The following is a 19,342-nucleotide window of genomic DNA, read 5'->3' as shown; positions in this document are numbered from 1 at the left end:
AGTCTGTGTACTGTAAAAAAAAGCTGTGTAAGGGATATTTAGTACAGTATATGACCTGACTTGAGGTCTGTGAAACTTCTATGTATGGAGTCACATAAGGAATATGTATGTCATGGATATTTCTTTTGCAAGTTTGTAATTGTTCTGTGGATTATGTGCATTTTAGAGTCTGGAACAATTGATAAACTTGCGATTTTCCACATCAGCTTGATTTTACAATCTCCTTTGGTTTAGATCTGAGTGCTGCTAAAGATTTTGGGAGGGACTAGAGGTCAATGCGTTGCACCTAGAAGGTCCCAGGTTCAGTCCCTAGCATCTCCAAAATGCCTACTCAGGATCTTGGAGAACTGTTTGTTTCAATGTAGACTAGGGTTGGGGAGCATGTGACTCTCTCAATGATGTTGAATTCGGGTTCCCATCAGCCTTAGCCAGACTAATAATTCATGAGATATGATCAGAATAGTTGTTCATTAGCAATCACAGGGGGAAAAATTCCCTGCTCTTGATGTACAGAGTGCTGAGGTCATTGGGCCAACACAGCAGCTTCATATTCAATGCACAGTTGAGATGTGGACAGAAATGCTGGCCATGCTAGGCATTTTCCAACTATGTTTTGAACAAGTAGCATATGCAGGTACACCTCAGTTAACAAAGTTGATGTGTTCTTGGACATTACTTCTTTAACAGAAAATTTGTTAACGAATACAGCGAGAACATAGAATGAATAAGGATAGGTTACTACACCACAAAAAAGAGCAGCTCAGCATGTAACATCATACTTTTTATTCAAATCTGACAGTTTGCCACATGTGAAATTAAACAACCAAGTCAGGTAAACCTTGTATAATTAAAGAAAAACGTTTTGAACCTTCCAGAGATCACTTGAAAACTTCTTCAAAAATGCTTCCTAGGATGATTTTCCCCCCCTCACGGACTTTCCACTTTTCTTATGACATCTGTTTTGATGGATAAATGTATTGCTCTATGCTGAGTGTGTATACTTACTTGCCTTCTCTCTCTCTTGCTGTTCATATATGCTCAGCAAGGGATTCTGGAGGCAGCTGCTATTGTTCTTGTCTGTTGTAGGCAGGCATGCACAGCTCAGCTAATCTCATTTCCCCCTCATCTCATGCTTTATTACATTGCTCACAGCTGACATATTGTTGCAACCTGGTACCAAAAGTCTGTGTTTTTCCAACCTTCTCTTGTACTCTATGCAATTCCTTCCAGCTAGACAGAAGACAAAGGAGGAAAAGGTCTGGGCAAGCATAAAAAGACTTTGCAAAAAGGAACATCTTTGTTGGAATATTTATTAACTGAGATATTCCTGCACAGGTTGAGACTTGATTATCTGAAATTCTAAAATCCAAAATATTCCAAAATCCACAACTTTTTTGAGAGCTGACATGACAGGGCAGCAGCGGAAGCAGGGAGGGAGATGGCATGGCCGAATTCTTATCCAAACGTTCATATATGCTGAGCATATACTGTTTGAACATTAAAATGGAGAGAAGGCAAGTAAGTATACACACTCAGTATAGATCAATATGTTTATCCCTCAATATGTTTATCCATCAGAAGAAAAGTGGAAAGTCTGTGAGGGGGAAAAATAATCCTTGGAAGCATTTTCTACTGCCACCATCCAGGCAAAGTGAGGTCCACAGCAAGATGGGCAGTGGCAGCTGATGGTAATCCTCTCCAGCCTTGGCCCAGAAGAGAGCCCCATGCCAAAACAACCCAGCCCCCATCTCCTCTCCCCGCTGCTTCCACCACTGGAGCCCAGATCTCATTGAGCCACCTCTAGTAGCAGTGGGGTGACTCTCTCCTTATCTCCTTCCCCATCAGCATACCCAGCTACTTAGCAATTGCAGGATGAGTTGCTCTGAGGAGTTGCCCTGCCACTGCTGCCTTTCCTTCCCTGGTGCTGTGGTTAATCCTATATAGAATCATAGAGTTGGAAGAGTCCACAAAGGGCATCCAGTTCCTGCCATGCAGGAACACAGAATCAAAGCACCACTGCCAGATGGCTATCCAGCCTCTGTTTAAAAACCTTCAAAGAAGGAGACTCCACCACTGTCCGAGGACATGTGTTCCACTGTCAAACAGCTCTTACTGTTGGGAAGTTCCTCCTAATGTTTAGGTGGAATTTCTTTTCCTGTAGCTTGCATCAATTTTTCTATAGCCTCATCTCTGGAGCAGCAAGCTTGCTCTATCCTCAGTATGATATCTCTTCAAATATTTAAACAGAGCTGTTATGGCATCTCTTAACCTTCTCTTCTCCAGGCTGAACTTATCCAGCTCCCTTAATCTCTCCTCACAAGGCATGGTTTCCAGACCCTTGACCATTTTGGTTGCCCTCCTCTGGACATGCTCCAGCTTGTCAACATCCTGTCCATCCAGGACCATGAGCTGCTGCTTGAGAGAGATGGGCATCTCCTTCTAAAGACACTTCTCATTGTGCCCTTGTCACCAAGAACAAGGCAGTGAGGTACTTCCCCGAGCTGCTAACTGATCCTTCAGCCACTGGTTGGTTGGATGTGCTTGCAGAGAGGGCAGGAAAGGACAGTGCTACCACTGCCTTTGCCACCAGTTGCAAGATAAGCAAGCAGCTCTGTTGCTTCTGGGGCAGATGGGCATGTAGGAGTAGCTATGGCACCAGGGAAGCGAAGATGGTGGCTGTGGTTGTGTCCCAAGTCACTTCCTCCTCTTCCTTGTCCTCATCCACAAGTAACATAAAAACAATCCCTCCAAAGTAGCACTTTCCCTCTGAACCTTGGCTGGGAGATTGAGCTAGGAGGGCTTACATCTGGCCTGTCTTCTCCTCCCCACACACTCACTCACTGTAGAAGTTTGCAGCTTTAGGGTCCCCCGAGAGGGAGAAAAGAAAGACGGAAGGCAGGATATTATTATTATTATTATTATTATTTTCATTTGTATTCTGCCCTTTTCCTAAAACTGGGACCCAAAGTGGTCCATAGATTCTGGCAAGGGGGACTCCACTTGTACATGGATTCCAACTATTGAAGGCTGCAGCCCGACATCTTGTGGTTTAAAAAGATTTATATTCTTGTTTGCTCTTCAAAGCCAGCAGTTCTGTGAAAGGCAAGCCACAAGCAGTGTCTCACTTGCAGGGCTGAGAGAGTTGGGATGAGCAGGTACAAATTATCAGGCCCAGTGGTCGAAAGAGGAAGCTGGACCTGATTATATTACATACATTTTTGTCTTTCTTGGAAATATCATTACTGGATTGTTCTTGTTGTTGTTTACATCTGCTGTAAATTTGGTCAATTTCACAGAAAATAATTGTATACAAAATTCTGTGTTACAAAATACTATAGCTTTTTAACTGCCCTGTCTTTGCAGCAAGATAGAGCAGGACAGAGGTCTCAGTGAGGGAAATGAAGCTGTGGGTAATCAAAGGGATGCAGTAGCCCCAGTGGGTGAGAGGAGTTGGTGGCTGGGCTAGTGGTGTCAGAAGAGGCCACCGTTAAAATTCAAGACCTCCAAAGTTGGTGGCCGTGGCTTAAAACAGAGACCAGTAGGTGATCAGCCTGCCATTGCTTCAGCTGGGAGGAGAAGCAGCAGCACCTTCACCATCACCAGCTGGATGAGGAGCTCTTCCAGTTGTTTTCAAACTTCTCTGCCTCTCTGTGCTGATCTGTGACCCTAATAAAGATGAACTGAACTGAACTCTGCTTCTGAAAGTTGGTCCTGAATGGCTGCCCCACACTGATCCCCAATGGGCATGGGATGTGGGAAGAGGCAGTTATAGGTAGCACTGTGTATGTGTTCTCCCCCTCTATATAAAGACACCAGGGAATGATTGATCCTCTGAGGCCTGATTTTTCCCCCCATCAGGACCCAAGCCCATTCTCAGCATCCTTGCTCATATGATGAGTAGCATACAGTACTGTGGACCCAGATAGGCTATCAGGGATGTTCTCAGCACTACTGCTGTTTGTGAGCTTCTGGGTTTAAAAAATAACCCTTTAATATCATGGTGTAGTAGTTTGAGAGTTGGACTACAACTCTGGAGACCAGAGTTCGTACCGCCGCTTGGCTATGGAAACTTATTGGGTGACCTTGGCTAGGTTACCTTCTCTCAACCTTAGAAGAAAGCAAAGGCAAACAACCCTCTGAAGAAATCTTGCCTAAAAACCCTCTGATAGGTGTGCCTTAGAGTTGCCAAACTTTGGAAATAACTTGAAGGCACACAACAACAATGAGCAATAGCTATAAATCAGAGGCAGTAAATCTGAAAGGCAATAAAACTGTTGTTTTTTTAAACCATTGTTGCTATTTATTTTTTATGGGAATAGATAGTACATGATCATAAAGGAGTGTTGATATTGACTTTAAAGGAAGAACTGAAGACCTGAAATTCCAATAATAATAATAGTAAAAATTCTATGTTGAGAATAGCGTCTTATAGTTGAACAGGAATTTGAATGTGTTGTAATGTGTATGTGTAAGTCCATGTCAAAACGGGACAGAACATTAGTAATCCTTGATCTCCAGATGATTCCTTTGCTTTGCAAACATTTCTCATATCTAAGGTTGTAACCCTTCCTCTAGTATTTTTCCAGGTTCCACCTTCTCTAGCAGTTTTTCTTGCTGATTGTAATGGAACTGTGCTCTTGTTCTTCCTCCTACTTTGCAATCTCTAAGCTAGAACAGCAAGCTGTATTCTTGGTAGAGAGTGTACTTTTCCTGGCTATTTGTCAAGAAGAGATCCAGTGCAATAACATATGCCCCGGTACACTTGGGAAATAAAAGAGCTCTATCTTTGTCTGCATTGTTCATATTACAATACCTAGTTGCTGGCTGTTCTGGTCAAAACTATCACATATAGGTGTGGTTAGGAATCAGTAACATCCCTATAATTATCATCTTTCACTGGTTTGCTTTTGTATGTTTTTTTAGTCCTCAACCTGATAGCTGCATTTGTCATGGGCTTAATAATGCAAGTTGAGCACCCCTAATTCTGAAATTTGAAAACCTCCAAAACCCAAAACTTTTCACTGCCAGCCTCCTACCTCTGCTTTCAAGCCTCACATCTCAGACACATCATAAGTGATGAATGAATGAGACTTGAGGCTAGAGAGAGTCATGAGCTAGAAAGAGATGAGCAAGCAGGAGTACCACAGCCATCACCTCAGAGGTGGAAGCAGGTGGCTGGCAGACTGAAGATCTGTGAAATGTCAGGAATCCAAGTGTAATACTCCTCTCAAATTCATTCCTTTCACCGTTTCACAAATCTTTGCATCTCTCTCCAGGCTCACAAAAACAGTACAGTTATGTACGACGCTGAGAACCAGCATGGTATAGTGGTTTGAGCACTGGGCTATGACTCTGGAAACCAGGGTTTTAATCCTGGCTCGGCCATGTAAACCATTGAGTGACCTTGGGCAAATCACACACACTCAACCTCAGAGGATGTCAGTGGCAAACCCTGGCTGAAGAAATTTGCCAAGAAAACCCCATGATAGGTTTGCCTTAGGGTTGCCATAAGTTGGAAATGACTTGAAGGCATACAACAACAGCAGCAACATGTACTGTGCTACGTGCATATTCCAAAATTTTAAAAAAATCCCCACTCAAATGCTTTTGGTCCCAAGCATTTCAGATAAGGGGTATTCAACCTGTATATATTGTTGTATTCTCACTTGCTTTTGTATAACAGTTACAGATTTTTTGGATACACTGGGGCCAAATTTGGCTCATCTGTGAAATGACTGTTGCTGGTTTGTTCTGAATATCTGTTGGCAGGGTAGATTAATGGGACAGCTCATAGTGAGCTGAAGTCTTGGATTCAGTGGCAAAATTGTAAACTTGCTTACATGCATAGTTTCATTTTGCATGAGGATGCTGGTGTTCCTCAGGTGGTGAGTTGATGTTGCAGATGCAAGTTGTAAGTAGTAAATTAGCTACCACTGGCTGCTGTTGTTAACTGCTTCTGAGTTGATCTTGACTCATGGCATTCCTGTAGATGAGATATCTCCAAATCTCTCTATCCTCAGCTGCTTTGCTGAGGTCCTGTATGTGCAGGCCTGTGATCTCTCTGATTGCATCTAAGCATCTCGGCTGTGGTGCTCCTCTTTTTCTGCTGCCTTCTGACTTTCCTAGCATTATAATTTTTTTCTAATGAGTCATGCCTTCTCATGATGTGGCCAAAGTATGACAACCTTAATTCAGTCATCTTGGCTTCCAGGGAGAGTTCAGGCTTGATTTGTTCTAGGACCCATTTGTTTGTCTTTTAGGCGATCCATGATATCCTCAGCACTCTACTCCAGCACTACATCTCAAATGAGTTTGTTTTCCTTCTATCTGCTTTCTTCACTGTCTAGCTGTCTCATCCATACATGGTGATTGGGAATACCCCATCCAAACTTGAGTATTCAGTGTTATGTTTGCACTTTAGGATCTTGTCTGGGTCTTTCATAGCTGACCTTCCCAGTCTTAGTCTTCTTCTGATTTCTTGATTGCCATATCCACTCTGATCAGTGTTTGATTCATGGTATGAGGATTCTTTGATTACAGTGAGGTCTTGGTATCCGCTGGGATTTGGTTCCAAGACCACCCGTGGATACCAAAGTTTATGGCTGCTGAAGCCCCATTAAAAACAACAGTGTAGTAAAATGGTGTTCCTTATATAAAATGGCAAAATAATAATAATAATAATAATAATGGTTTATTTATATACCGCCCTTCGAAATATCAGGGCGGTGTACAACAGTGAAAATAAAACAATACATATCTCAATACAATACATATTAATAGATATCTCAATACATAGCAATAACATTTAACAATACATATCTCAATACAGCCAGCGACAAATAGCTCAACAATAAAAATACAACAACAATACACAACATGCTAGCCGGGGCACAGCTCAGTGCCTGCCCCCCCACAGGACAAAAAGGCTGCTTAACTGCGCAGTTGCGCAGTTGTGAAGATGGTCCAGTCCGAAGGCGTCCTCCCTGTGGCGATGCGCAACTGCGCTGGTGTCCTCTCCGCCCAGGGAGGCGCCCGGCAGCAACAGCGGCAACAACAACAGCAGCACACACAGTTCCTCCAAGGCAATAAAGATTTGCTTTTTGGAATTTATATTTCTTTGGAATATTTTCCAGCCAGGGATGGGTGAATTAGTGGATAAGAATTGATGGATATGGAAGGCTGACTGTATTTCAGTTTCCTTGTCATTTAGGATGAATTCATATAGATTTTCTGTGGTCATTATTTTTTGTTTTTTTTAATGTTCAGTGTTATGTCTACTTCAGCACTTTCTTCTTTGGCTTTCTTTAGTAATTATTTCAAGCCTTTTTTGTTTCCCCCTAGTAGTATGATGTCATTTGTATACCTGGTTGTTTCATGATCCTTCCTCTGATCTTCACTCCTCCTTCCTCTGAGTCTAAGCCTGCACAGTGTACAGTATGGTGTTTTATGCATACAAGTTGAACAAAGCACTGAATTTCAATTCCAGCAAGGCAGTTCCACCCTCAAGATGACACAAACATACATGCAAGACACAACATAATCACCACACAAAGCCCAATGGAAAAATAGTTGCCCACAGAATAGCAGCAAAAACTATAAGAACTTGCACATGAAATCAGGCATCTTGCTACATAGCCTATTTTTAAAACAAACTAAAGGCCAGTACTGAAGGCACATTGGCCTTCCAGAAGTTGTTGGCCCAGAATTCCCAGCATTTCTTACCATTGTCTATGCTTCCTAAGACTTTGGGGATTTACTATCTAAAAACATGTGGAGAACCAGAGCTGATCTACACCTAAGGTAATAAATAAATAAATAAATAAACTTTAAATTATATCCCGCTTTTTGTTACCACAATCAAAGTGGCGTACAACCTTTAATGCAGGTATGCAGAATATTCTGAAGTTCAATTAAATGTTCATTACACAAATATTTCAATAATTATAACAACTTGGCATAAATTGCTGTAGATATATTTATGTTCATAAAAGCCAGTATATTTTGACACACAGATTTCATCAGATAAAAATAAACCACACCTTCATAAACAGTAGAATAAAGAGCCCTTTTCCAAGAGTTCTATTTAATGATAATAATATGATTTATTTATAGCCCGCCTTTCCTCAAAGAATCAAGAAGGGTTACAACATCTTAAAAACCTTACAATACAATAAAATATCAGGTACCATTAAAACATGATCCCCCCAACCCAATTAAAAATTACAATTAAAAAGCCTACAATAAATAGGAACAAATATAATAAAGGACGAAGTGGGGAGGGATAGTCTATGTTTGGAGTGTAAAGAGATGACTTGCTGGGGTGTGTGTGACTAATTAGGAAAGTCCTGTCGGAAGAGATCTGTCTTTACCGCCTTCTTAAAGGCTGCCAAGGTGGTAATATGGTGGATCTCCTCCGGCAGGTCATTCCATAGTCTAGGAGCAGTGGTGGAATAGGCTGTCTGGGTCACAGCAGATAATCTTGTTTTTTTATGCTGTAATAAATTCTTGCCAGAGGACCAAAGGGTGTGGGGTGGACTGTATGGAAGAAGGCGTTCCCGCAAGTGATCTGGATCCAAGCCATGTAGGGGTTTAAAGGTAATAACCAACACCTTGTACCGTGCCTGGAAACTGATTGGCAGCCAGTGAAGAGATTTCAATACAGGTGTTATGTGGTCGCTTCTCAATGTACCTGCAACCAATCTGGCTGCCATATTTTGTACTAGCTGAAGTTTCCCATCTTGGCATAAGGGTAACCCCATGTAGAGCACATTACAGAAGTCAAGTCAAGAGGTTACCAACGCATGCACTACTTTTTCTAGGTCTGCTGGATCCAAGAAGGGGCGTAGCAGGCCTATCAGCCAAAGCTGATAACAGGCACTCAAACAAACAAGCTTCATTTATATACCGCTTCATACCACCTAAGCAGTGTCTAAGCGGTTTACAACTGTAAGCTAATTTGCCCCCAACAATCTGGGTACTCATTTTAGCGACCTCGGAAGGATGCAAGCTTTAGTCAAACTTGAGCCCTTTTGCTGGTCTTGAACTTGCAACTTTGTGGTTTTGAATGAGTGGCTGCAGTACAGGCATTTAACCAATGCGCCATCAAGGCTCCTGACAGGTGAAGCGATGAGTCAAGGAGCACCCCCAGGCTGTGAACAGAGTCCTTCAGGGGAAGTGTGACCCTGTCCAGAACAGGCTGGAATATCTCCATTCCTGGATTAAGGGTCCCTATAGCGAGTACCTCTGTCTTACTTGGATTCAATTTGAGTCTGTTTTCCCTCATCCACTATTGGCTCTGAGGTTGAGAGTGTGTCACTTGCCCAAGGTCACTCTGTGGGTTTCTATGGCTGAATGGAAAACCCTTGTCTTCAGGGTCCTAGTCTACCATCCAAACCACTATACCATGGTGGCATTAGCCAGGGTTATTTTTGAACAATTTTTACTTCTCTCAGTACACACAAGTTTGTTTTACTCTGGATCAGTATTGGGATTACGGGTGATATTGCTTCCCAATCCAGAGCAGATGTTCCCCCCTCCACTGCATGCACATACATATGGTGTAGTGCCCAGTGGGAAGACACACCTTCCCAGATTAATTGTTAGCTGTGATTCGTCCTGACTCATCAGTTTGTTGGTGTCAATCTCCCTTCCCTATTTTCATCATCTCTACTTTTCATATATACAGTCCCTTCCACAAAACATAATAGAAACCACACCTTGTGCCAAAGCACTATCTTAGGACAAAATGCGATGCTTCCAGCAGTGCTCTTGGACAAGCCCAAACTCTTGCCAAGTAAGACAGAACAATGCTGCTTTTGAATGTATTTTACTTTGGTGAAGCATTTCTCCACAATGAGAATAATTTAGGATCTGCTAATATTTCTAGAGAAGTATTTGTTGGATAAATAAATGAAAGCTCATGCAACTGTAAAGCAAATTCAAAAGATTCATCATGCACCTAACTTGAAGACAGTTTCTATTTATTCATTTATATCCTTCCCCCAGTATCGGGAGATGAAGCAGCTTGTTGTGTGCCTTTAGGTTGTTTCCAATGTACAGCAACCTAACACGAACTTATAATATGGTAAGATTTGTTTAGATGGGGTTTGCTATTGTCTGCCTCTGAGGCTGAGAGAGTTGACTTGACCAAGGTCATCCAGTGGATTTCCATAACAGAGTGAAGATTTGAACCCTGGTTTCCCAGAGTCCTGGTTCAGTGCTCAAATCACTACATTATGATGTTTCTTGTCCACAAGGACTTATAAATGGTAAACAAATACATTTAAAACAGTTACCAAAACAGAGAGATGAATAGATTAAGGGGTCATTCCCACTTGCAATTTAAATCGGGTCAAGATTCACATCGCTCCGATATTGAAATCGAATGGAAAAAGTCCCTTGTTTCTACTATAAAGGGGATTTTCTTCTTACTTCAATTAAACTGCTTCTGTTTTGGCACAGTTGTCATCCCCACTTGCGCCGCTTCAAAATGATGGAGTAGGAGGAGGAAGAGGATTGCCATTGCTAGGGAGGGGGAACAGGGAGTCTTCCTTTGTCATTCAACCCCTCCTTCCCTGTCCAGGAACCATTTCCCAGAAGGTCCTCCCTTGGGGAAGCCATAGGGCTTGGCAGCAGGAGAGGCATTAATTGCCCGTCTTCTTCGTAACTTTTTCCTAACTAAGCGGGGAGGACTATGGTAAACAGAAATAAAGCAAGTTTAGTTGATCTTCAGTATATTTGGCATACTGTATGTGGACCAGCTGTGGTCCTCTACTGCAACTCCCAACAGTGTTAGACAGCACACAAAATGGTTTGAAATGTTGGGGTTCTGGGTCAACAACTTTGGGGGACAAAAGCTGCCCACCAGATTTTGGAAACAGTATTTGCTTTAAAGTCCTAACTTGGTTTTGGTGGAGGAGCCATACAGAATTAACCTCTTAGGATTCACATATATTTTAAGTTTTAGTCTTATTTAAGTTTGGTGTGAGATATTTGTTTTTTCTTATGTAAGACTCCTGCTATCCTTTGCTGTTATTCTGCAGGCAACTGTTTATCCATTGGGCTTTGTGTGGCATTTGTGTTGTGTCTTGCATGTATGCTTCTGTCATCTCAAGAGTGGCACTACCTTGTTGGGATTCAAATTCATTGTCAGTGGGAATTGTCTAATTTACTTATCTGGATTTCTGTCTGTAGTGGTTTGAGTTTGATTAGGACCCTGGAGACCAAAGTTTGAATCCTGGCTCGGCCATGTAAACCCACTGGGTGACCTTGGGTGAGTCACACTCTCTCACCCTCAGGATGGCAGTGGCAAACTCTCTCTGAATGAACTTGCCAAGAAAACCATGTGATAAGTTTACCTTAAGTTCGCCATAAGTCAGAAGCAACTTGAAGGCACAGGACAACAACAACCTCATATTTGCAACAAAAACTTGCAGATATATCAGCATCCTAATGCATACATTAGGCATCATTATGCAAATTTAAGCCATGGGTGCAAGCAAAGTTTCAATTTTATCATTGAATCAAAGGTTACAAAAGTACCCAATCCAAGGTTGCTTCATCTTACTTGGAGCTGTCCTATTAATTTGATCCTGCCAGTGGCTATTAAGCATATAATAACGTCAGTCACTCCACAGAAGATCCAAAAAATGGGCCCAAACTTCTGTCTCATTTCCCCAAATCATTGGTAAGCAGCACCTGGATTACTCTCAGAGTATGGGAACATACACTACTATTGTGTTTATGTACCTTCACATCCACTTTGAGTTATGGTAACTCCCTCAGAGTTTTCTTGGCAAGGTGATTTGCCATCTTCTTCCTTTGAGGCTGAGATAGCATGACTTCTTGCCTAAGGCAACCTAGTGGGTTTTCTTGACTGAAGGGAACTTTGAACCGCGGTTTCCTAGAGCCCCAGTCCAATATTCCAACCACTAGCCTATGCTGGCTCCCCTATGCACTAAGATGAAGATTTAGTTGTTCATCAAGTTGGGGTCTAGGAAATATTACTCTACAAAGCAAGCTAAAGAGATATGGTAATTATACAACAACTGCTGTGCCAATGACTCCTTGTTGTTGACTGCCTTCAAGTCATTTCCAACTTATGGTGACCATAAGGCGAACCTATCGTGAGGTTTTCTTGGCAAGATTTGTTCAAAGGTGGTTTGCCATTGCCTTCCCATGAGGCTGACAGAATGTGACTTGCCCAAAGTCACACAGTTGGTTGCTCATAATACAGAAAAAAAGTCAGAGCTTTTCTGTTCTCCAGTACACCCTAGCTTCCTATAGCTGCACTGGAAAGTCTGTTTTTCAAGAAAACAAACCATGAATATTGAAAAGATAACCAAGGTACAAGTAATCTCTCACTATAGTGGTAATTTGTTGTGAAAATTGATCCACCTCTTCTGTAGTCTGACCAGCAATGCTAACTAGTTCTCTTCTTTCTAGGGGGAGGAGATGTTGCTTTGACTTCAGTAGCCTTGGTTCATGCCATTTCATCCTCCTACCACATTCAGTGGGTCCTTGGTATCCGCTGGAGCCCTCACAGATACCACAATCTATGGATGCTCAAGTCCCATCAAATCCAATGACATAATAAAATGTTGTCCCTTATATACAATAGCAAAAACAAGATTTGCTTTTTGGAATGTATGTTTTTGGGAATATTTTCAAGCTGTGAATGGTTGAAGTGGTGAATAAAGAATCTATGGATATTGAGGGATGACTGTATTTTGGAATGGAAGGTGTGCTTGAGAAGAGATTAAGAACTGGAATATTTAGTCATAGGTAAGTGAAAATAGTAGGAGGTGCTGTTACTTAACGTAGAAATAATGAGCAGATTTTATGGTAGTTACCTTAATGGGAGCACCTTTGTACCTGAATGTGTGTCCATGTGTGTGGAAGAGGGAAAATGGCAAAGCCTTTGATCTTTGCATAATTTCTCTTTCAGAACTCTCTGTCCTGAACTCTAAAGCCCACAGCTTTAAAATGGGCCTAGTTTTCCTGAAGTTGTCATCAATATCCCCTAGGTGACAAAATTGTGGGAAATTCAGCAAAAGGGTTCTTTCTTCTGTCTTTGGGAATGTGCCCTTTGTGTTGATTGTTGAGGAAAACCACAACAAACCTTTTGCATCAGGTTATTAAAGGATAAGTATCTTGTTTGAGGTCTTGGCAATGGCTAAATAAGTCAAGAATAGCTATCTTTTTCCTCCAGGGGAAAGTGTAGGTGTTTCTGGACTTTGACAGGGTTACACTTTGACTCCAGGTGTAATTATAGTAAAATGTTGATCCCAAATCACTTTTCTGATCTGGATTTTCTCCCCCGAATGTGCTACTGTTGTAACTTGATTTGTAGGTCAGGAGGTGTGGCACTATATATATCCCTTCCAGGCAGAAACCTGCTTCACTAATAGGAGTAGGACACTGGCAGTGTAGCAATGTCCCATCTGGAGAAACTTCAGGGAATGAACGCAGAAGCAGACACTGCCCTGGGAGGGAGCATTGAGTTAACAGGGACTATGGTATCTTCCACTGCTTCTCCCACAGCCACCATGTCCACCAAGAGGCTGCGCAATGAAGAATACAATGACTACAGCTCTACAGAAGTGACTCCGGATGGCAGCCCCCCAGAGGGTTTAAGTGGTTTCTCTGGCTCATCATCCTATCAGCGGTTTGGAGAGACAAATGGGACTACGTAAGTGATGGTGCTCTACTTCATTGGAAGCCTCCCATGTGAATATTGCTTTCAGCTAGGGAAGAGAGTGAGAGCATGGGGAAGCAGGCATCACGTTTCTCCCCTTTCAGGATGAAAATGCAAAAGAGCTCTGGGCAAAACCCAATTGCTAGTCCCTGCAGGAGCAGTTGGATTTAGACCCAAGGTCATAGTCTAGTGCCCCATAGGTAAGCTCCCTGAGTTTTTGCAGAGTCAAACTTGTACTTTTTCGCCTGGCAGTCATTGTAGCTACTGGCTGCCGTCCCTCATTTTTGTCCCATTGGAAGTGCGAATTCAACGACCCCAGAGTACTGTGAAGTTTCAGATCATTTAAATAGAACTTGAATTTCTTCTTTCTGTCCCTTCTTCCCTGAGGAAAGCACGACTTGCAAGTGTACATTTTTCAAAGCTGTGCTGTCCTTCAGCCTTGTTTCTGGGACGTTTCTCTGAACATGGAAAACCTGCCCCTCGCCCACATTCAGTGTAATGAAACGGGTTAAAATAATGACTCTTCTGTTTTGCTTTGATAGTGGTCTCCTCATTACATTGCCCCTTCCCTGTAACAGTTATATGAAGGAGCAAGCTAAGATTTCACAATAGTGAATTACAAAATACTCATGTATACTTCTGATTATCAGCACTGCAGAAATAATGCTGTTTGATACCACTTTAATTGCCATGGCTCAATGCTATGGAATTCTGGGATTTGTAGTTTTGTGATAGATTTAGCTTTCTCTGTCAGAGAGCTCTGCTGCCACAACAGATTACAAATCCCAGAATTCCATAAGATGGAGCAGTGGCAGTGAAAACAGTGTGAAACTGCATTATTTCTGCAATTAAGGTTTGGCCTATGACACCTTCAAAATTTAATACTTGCTTTGATTTTAGCCCACCTTTTGAATGACAACAGCTTTGTCTCCTTTTAAAATTAAACTTCTGATGTATATCACTCTTGTGCTCTTGTGACTCTGATATTACAGCATGATTTGAAAATTAGTCTTACCATCCTTTTCTACAAAAGTGCTGTTCAGATTGAACTGGTTTATTTATTTGATTTATATCCCACTTTTCTCCAAAATGGCACTCAAAGCAGCTTACAATATAAATTAAAACACAACTTCTCAAACAATATATAGTTCAAAAGCTAAACAATAGAGGGTATATTTAACTAAAACACTATTTTTAAAATATTAAAAATTAAAGCAATTAAAATACTGTATTTAAAATACACGCCATAGACTAAAAATAACAGTACGTCTAATTTCACATCACTCCAGGACAGCCAAGGTTGAAGGCCTGTTTCCCTCACCAGTCAAGCCTGAGAGGATGGTGGGATGGAGAAAAAACCCTCCCTCGAAAATTGTAAGATTCAGGCAGGCTCTTATAGGGATATACGAGCTATCAGTTTTTGACTGAAAATGTAGAGATTTATGGCAGCTGAAGATCTTCACAACATGCTGCATGCTCCTGTTGTCAAGAGTAGGCTTATATGGTTCATTTGATACACAGACCACAAACTTCCCTGTAAATGAAGGATCTCTCTGTTGTCATGCAAATGCAGTGAACGTGCAATGACTGTTCACTGTGCTTTATGTAGAGCTTCTCCAGAAGACACTTGAGCCTCTAGATGTAAACCCCATTGGTTCTCACCTCTGGGTGTGCTACTTAGAGCTGGTGCAGTCCAACAATATCTGTAAGGCCCAGGTCCCCTACCCCTGGTCTAGAAATGTCTCTATTTGTTGTTCTGAGCCGCTGCTTTGTACCTGGTCCTGGTTGGTAGATTTCATGGTTCTAATGAAAAATAAAGTTCATGCCCCCCTGAAGTCTTTCAATTCCTATTTTAATGTCTGATCTCTTTGTCTCCTCAGGTGGCTTCAAACCTTGATACACCTGTTGAAAGGGAACATTGGAACAGGTATGCTGGGACTTCCGTTGGCCATCAGAAATGCTGGTATTGTGGTAAGCCTTCTGTTATTCTATTTATTTTCAGTTGTTTAGATTGGATTGTCACTCTTGGTTTTATGTTCTGTAAAACCAAGCATGTCCCCGCATGTATCATTAAACCTGTAATTTCTTCCTTGTTCAACAAATAAAATTTGTGCTGATTGGCTTAGGGATTTAGTGCAGAAATGGATTTCCCCCCTGCCTGAGCTGTCCCTTGTAATCCTAATTAATAAACCACATTACAAAATATTGATGGCTGGTAGACTGCTACTTCAGCTTCTGGTGATCTGGCATCCATGGAAGAAAGACCCAGGATTACCAAGGTAAAATATGCGGACCACTTGTCCCCACTCATTTTGCTTTATTGGTGCAGTTGCTTCAGACAATGTATGCCGAGAAGCTGCTGAATTTTCTGCATCCTTATGTCTGTTTCAAAATCCTCCAGCTGGGCGTGGGGTATGGAGAAAGAAAATCACAGACAAAGAGAGATGGAGAAGGAAATCAGGGAAGTAATTTTCTCCCATGAAGGAGAATTGTATTGTAGGCAGTAACCCTTGAATGCTTTTAGAGTTGCTCCAGCATCCCATTTCAATCAAGGATGGAAGCAGAGGAGAGAACACACATGTTAAGATTACATGCGCTTTCAGTAAATAGAGGGCTGCAGCCACAGACCTATCTTTCATTTCCCAGTAATTTAAACAGAGACATCAAAAACTGCTTTTAGTATACTCTCCTTCCTTCTAATAAGTTCTCTAATAGCAGGGAAGTGCCTCTTTGTATGTTATGCAACATCAATCTAGTGCAACATGAATAATAATATATCTGCTCTATAGACATAATTATCAAGATGATGATGTTTGAATCCAAAAACGTTTCAGAAGTATATGGAAACCATGTTCTTTAATCTACTGCTGTGATTTTAGCATGAAACCGTTACCTGACTAATCAGGTATGTGAGGCATAATGTTAAAAAACATATTCTTCAGTGTGTGGAAATCATGTACACTACCTTCTTCTGTTTATGTACTCCCTGTCACATGGCTGGTTGAATCCTCCCAACTACACAAAGTTGCAAAGGGACAGGTACTCAGTCAGGAGAACATAAACCACAATTAAGTTGTATTACATCAAAATAGTTCTAATTTCACCTTGCTTTCTGTTATATACACAAGACTTGTATTGGCTGCAAACAGAATGTTAGTCATATTTATCCTTTTTAAAATCTAGAACATCAGGTATTAATAATCAAGTTGGAAAGAACAAGGCAGTGTGGGAGGGGGAGTAAAAAGAACTGTGACTAATCCTTAATGCTCCAAACTAAAATCTGGGGAACTTAATGTTTATTGGATTATGCCCTTCCATTCAAGCAATGGTGAATGGATAGAGAGAGACAAGACAGAAATACTTATTTTCCAACGTTGTTTCCCCACCCTACCTCTAGAACCTTCAAAGTGGACTAAAGAAACCTAAAGTGAAACAAGAGAAGAGCAGTGGTTGAAACCATGAAAAAACAAGGAAGATAAGGGACTGAAGAGCAAAGAGCTCTTAAAAATGAACAAAATGAACTTATACTGAATATAATAAGAGAATACAAGCCAATGGGAGGAATGTAATGGAAGAGAAAAATGGGCAGAATGAAGCATAGAGGAAGTCGGGTGAGCAGCAGAATTGAACAACAAGGCAAGGTTAAAATTGAGCCAGTTAAACCAAAAGAAATACTAAGAGTGAACCAAAAATGGAATGAATTTTAGCAACCTGAAATTCCCAACAGGTCTGATTTTTGTAAGGACTTGAATCAAAGGAGAAAAATAGATGACAGTGGGCCAAAATTTCAATTCTTGGGAAGAAGGAAGAATATTACCATTAATTAAAGTAAGTAAATTACAAGGCATAGTCTTTCAACGTATAACAGTTTATATCCAGCATAGGAATTCATTTGCAATATCTAAATTTATCTTTTTCATCTATTTCTCCTATCTTCATGTTGCCTTGCATTTAACCTGCAAGGCAATAAGGATACAGTGTAAACAGGAACAAAATAAGTGCGAGTGAGGAGTCAGAACAATAGTGAGTGCTGAGCTGCTAGTTAACTGCTTGAATGTGAACTTTAGGAGTGAACAAGAAGATCAGGAGGAAGTGGCTGTAAGAGAGGAAAGCCACACATAGCCCATCATTGAGAAAGGACTCAGTTTAAAAAGGGAAGATAAAATGTTAACAAGGACAGTAAAAGGGGTAGCAGGAATAGTGAGAATGAAACCGGTAAAACAAAACAGGTCCACTAAAAGCCAAAGAAAAAAAGGTAAATTGTATAAAAATCAACTATTAAGTAGTGAGGGTGGCCGAGCAAGGGAACTCCAGGTAGCTCAAACTCTCAGAAGGGTGTTAATCTGTTGTAATATAATAATAAAGACTGTTAACATCTTAGGGCTCAAGCAGATGTGCGGCTTGCAGAGGCCTCTGGACACTCCAGCTATGAGTGAGCCTCAAACAGCGTAGGACTGTGGTGGCTGGACACTGCAGTCCCAAGACTGGCTGCTGCTGTGGTCGGGACAAGGCCACTGGCAAGGAGCCATTTTTTTGCTGCTCATTTTGCGGTCGGTTTGGGCTGCATTAGCGAGCCTCAGCGCGGCTGGGTATCAAGGTGTGTGCTGAGTTCATAACCCTTGTCGAAGCAAACACAAGCAGAGTTTATGTACGTGGACAAGATGCCCAAAATCCTAGTTGCGTAGCAAACTTCCTCCCACACAGGAATGAATCTCAGGACAACGAGGTTTCTCTCAAAAAGAGGGTTCTTTAATCTTTGTTATTTAACTAGTTACAAAGATTACACAGAGTATAAGACATCCGTCTTGAATACTCTCAAATAAGTTACTTTACCAACCAACCAACCATAACATTAATGTCTGAGGCCGTTACACCAACTGGCAAAACAGACATTCCCTCTCTCAGTGACAATTGACAGTTGCATCAACCTTCCTGTGATGCACTGTATCAAAAATGCAGACACATGTACAGTAACTGCCACTTGAACTGTAATAACATCCGCTATAGTCTGCCTAGTGGCCACATCCATGTCATTTTATCAGACCTGTTTACAACATGGTCCTGACACTGGGGGCATGCATCATCTGCACACCATGCCCCTCGATCGGCCCGAAGCTGGCGCTTTTTGCCTGTCTATTTCAGGCCTTAAAGACTCCCAAATATATTATGGCATAAGCAGACTACAGCCCACTTCATCAGATGCAAGAAGTGTTATCCTGAGCTATTAATCAACTGCTGAAGTGGACTATGATGCATGAAAGCTTGCACCATTTTTATCTCTGAATTTTTAAAAGTTCCATGAGGCTAGTTGATGTTCATGTCACTGAAATGTGTGTTTCCTCCTGTTGATTCTGCAGGACAGTAAGACCCCACCAAACAAACAAGCCCAAAGTCAAGAGCAGTTGCTAAAGCAAATGGAGAGGGCTTTTAGCTGAAAAATATGAAAATAGGGCAGTAATCAAATGAGAAGGATAGAAAGTAGGTTTCTTTGAAACAGAGTTACTCTAAATAAAGCATTTTCACAAAGAAAATCATGAAGGCATTGGAACATCTGATTGCCCCTTCTGAAGCAAAACATGCATGCCCACGTACACACACACACACACACACACACACTGCTGAGTTTTGCACATGTAGCTTTTGACC

At 41.5% G+C, this 19,342-nt stretch overlaps 1 protein-coding gene across 3 annotated transcripts in view; it reads left to right on the top strand.

Moving 5' to 3' along the window:
- The window catches only part of LOC121923185 (proton-coupled amino acid transporter 1-like), a 56,557-nt gene that overhangs the window by 2,216 nt on the left and 34,999 nt on the right, over positions 1 to 19,342 (top strand). For 2 of the 3 annotated variants that reach the window (XR_006102327.1, XM_042453359.1), the window contains exons 2-3: positions 13,543 to 13,690; positions 15,577 to 15,667. Coding sequence is in view for 2 of the 3 variants with exons in the window: in XM_042453359.1 (XP_042309293.1) it covers positions 13,548 to 13,690; positions 15,577 to 15,667 (234 nt within the window). In the remaining variant the exon portion in view is untranslated. Of the gene's footprint in view, positions 1 to 13,542; positions 13,691 to 15,576; positions 15,668 to 17,093; positions 17,525 to 19,342 lie in introns of those variants that run through there. The other variant, XM_042453361.1, reaches the window with a different exon arrangement.

The sequence above is a fragment of the Sceloporus undulatus genome, chromosome 2 (genome assembly GCF_019175285.1).
Source record: "Sceloporus undulatus isolate JIND9_A2432 ecotype Alabama chromosome 2, SceUnd_v1.1, whole genome shotgun sequence".
NCBI classification, from domain to species: Eukaryota; Metazoa; Chordata; class Lepidosauria; order Squamata; family Phrynosomatidae; genus Sceloporus; species Sceloporus undulatus.
The sequence above is the reverse complement of the archived record's forward strand: the minus strand, read 5'-3'. Positions and strand labels throughout refer to the sequence as shown.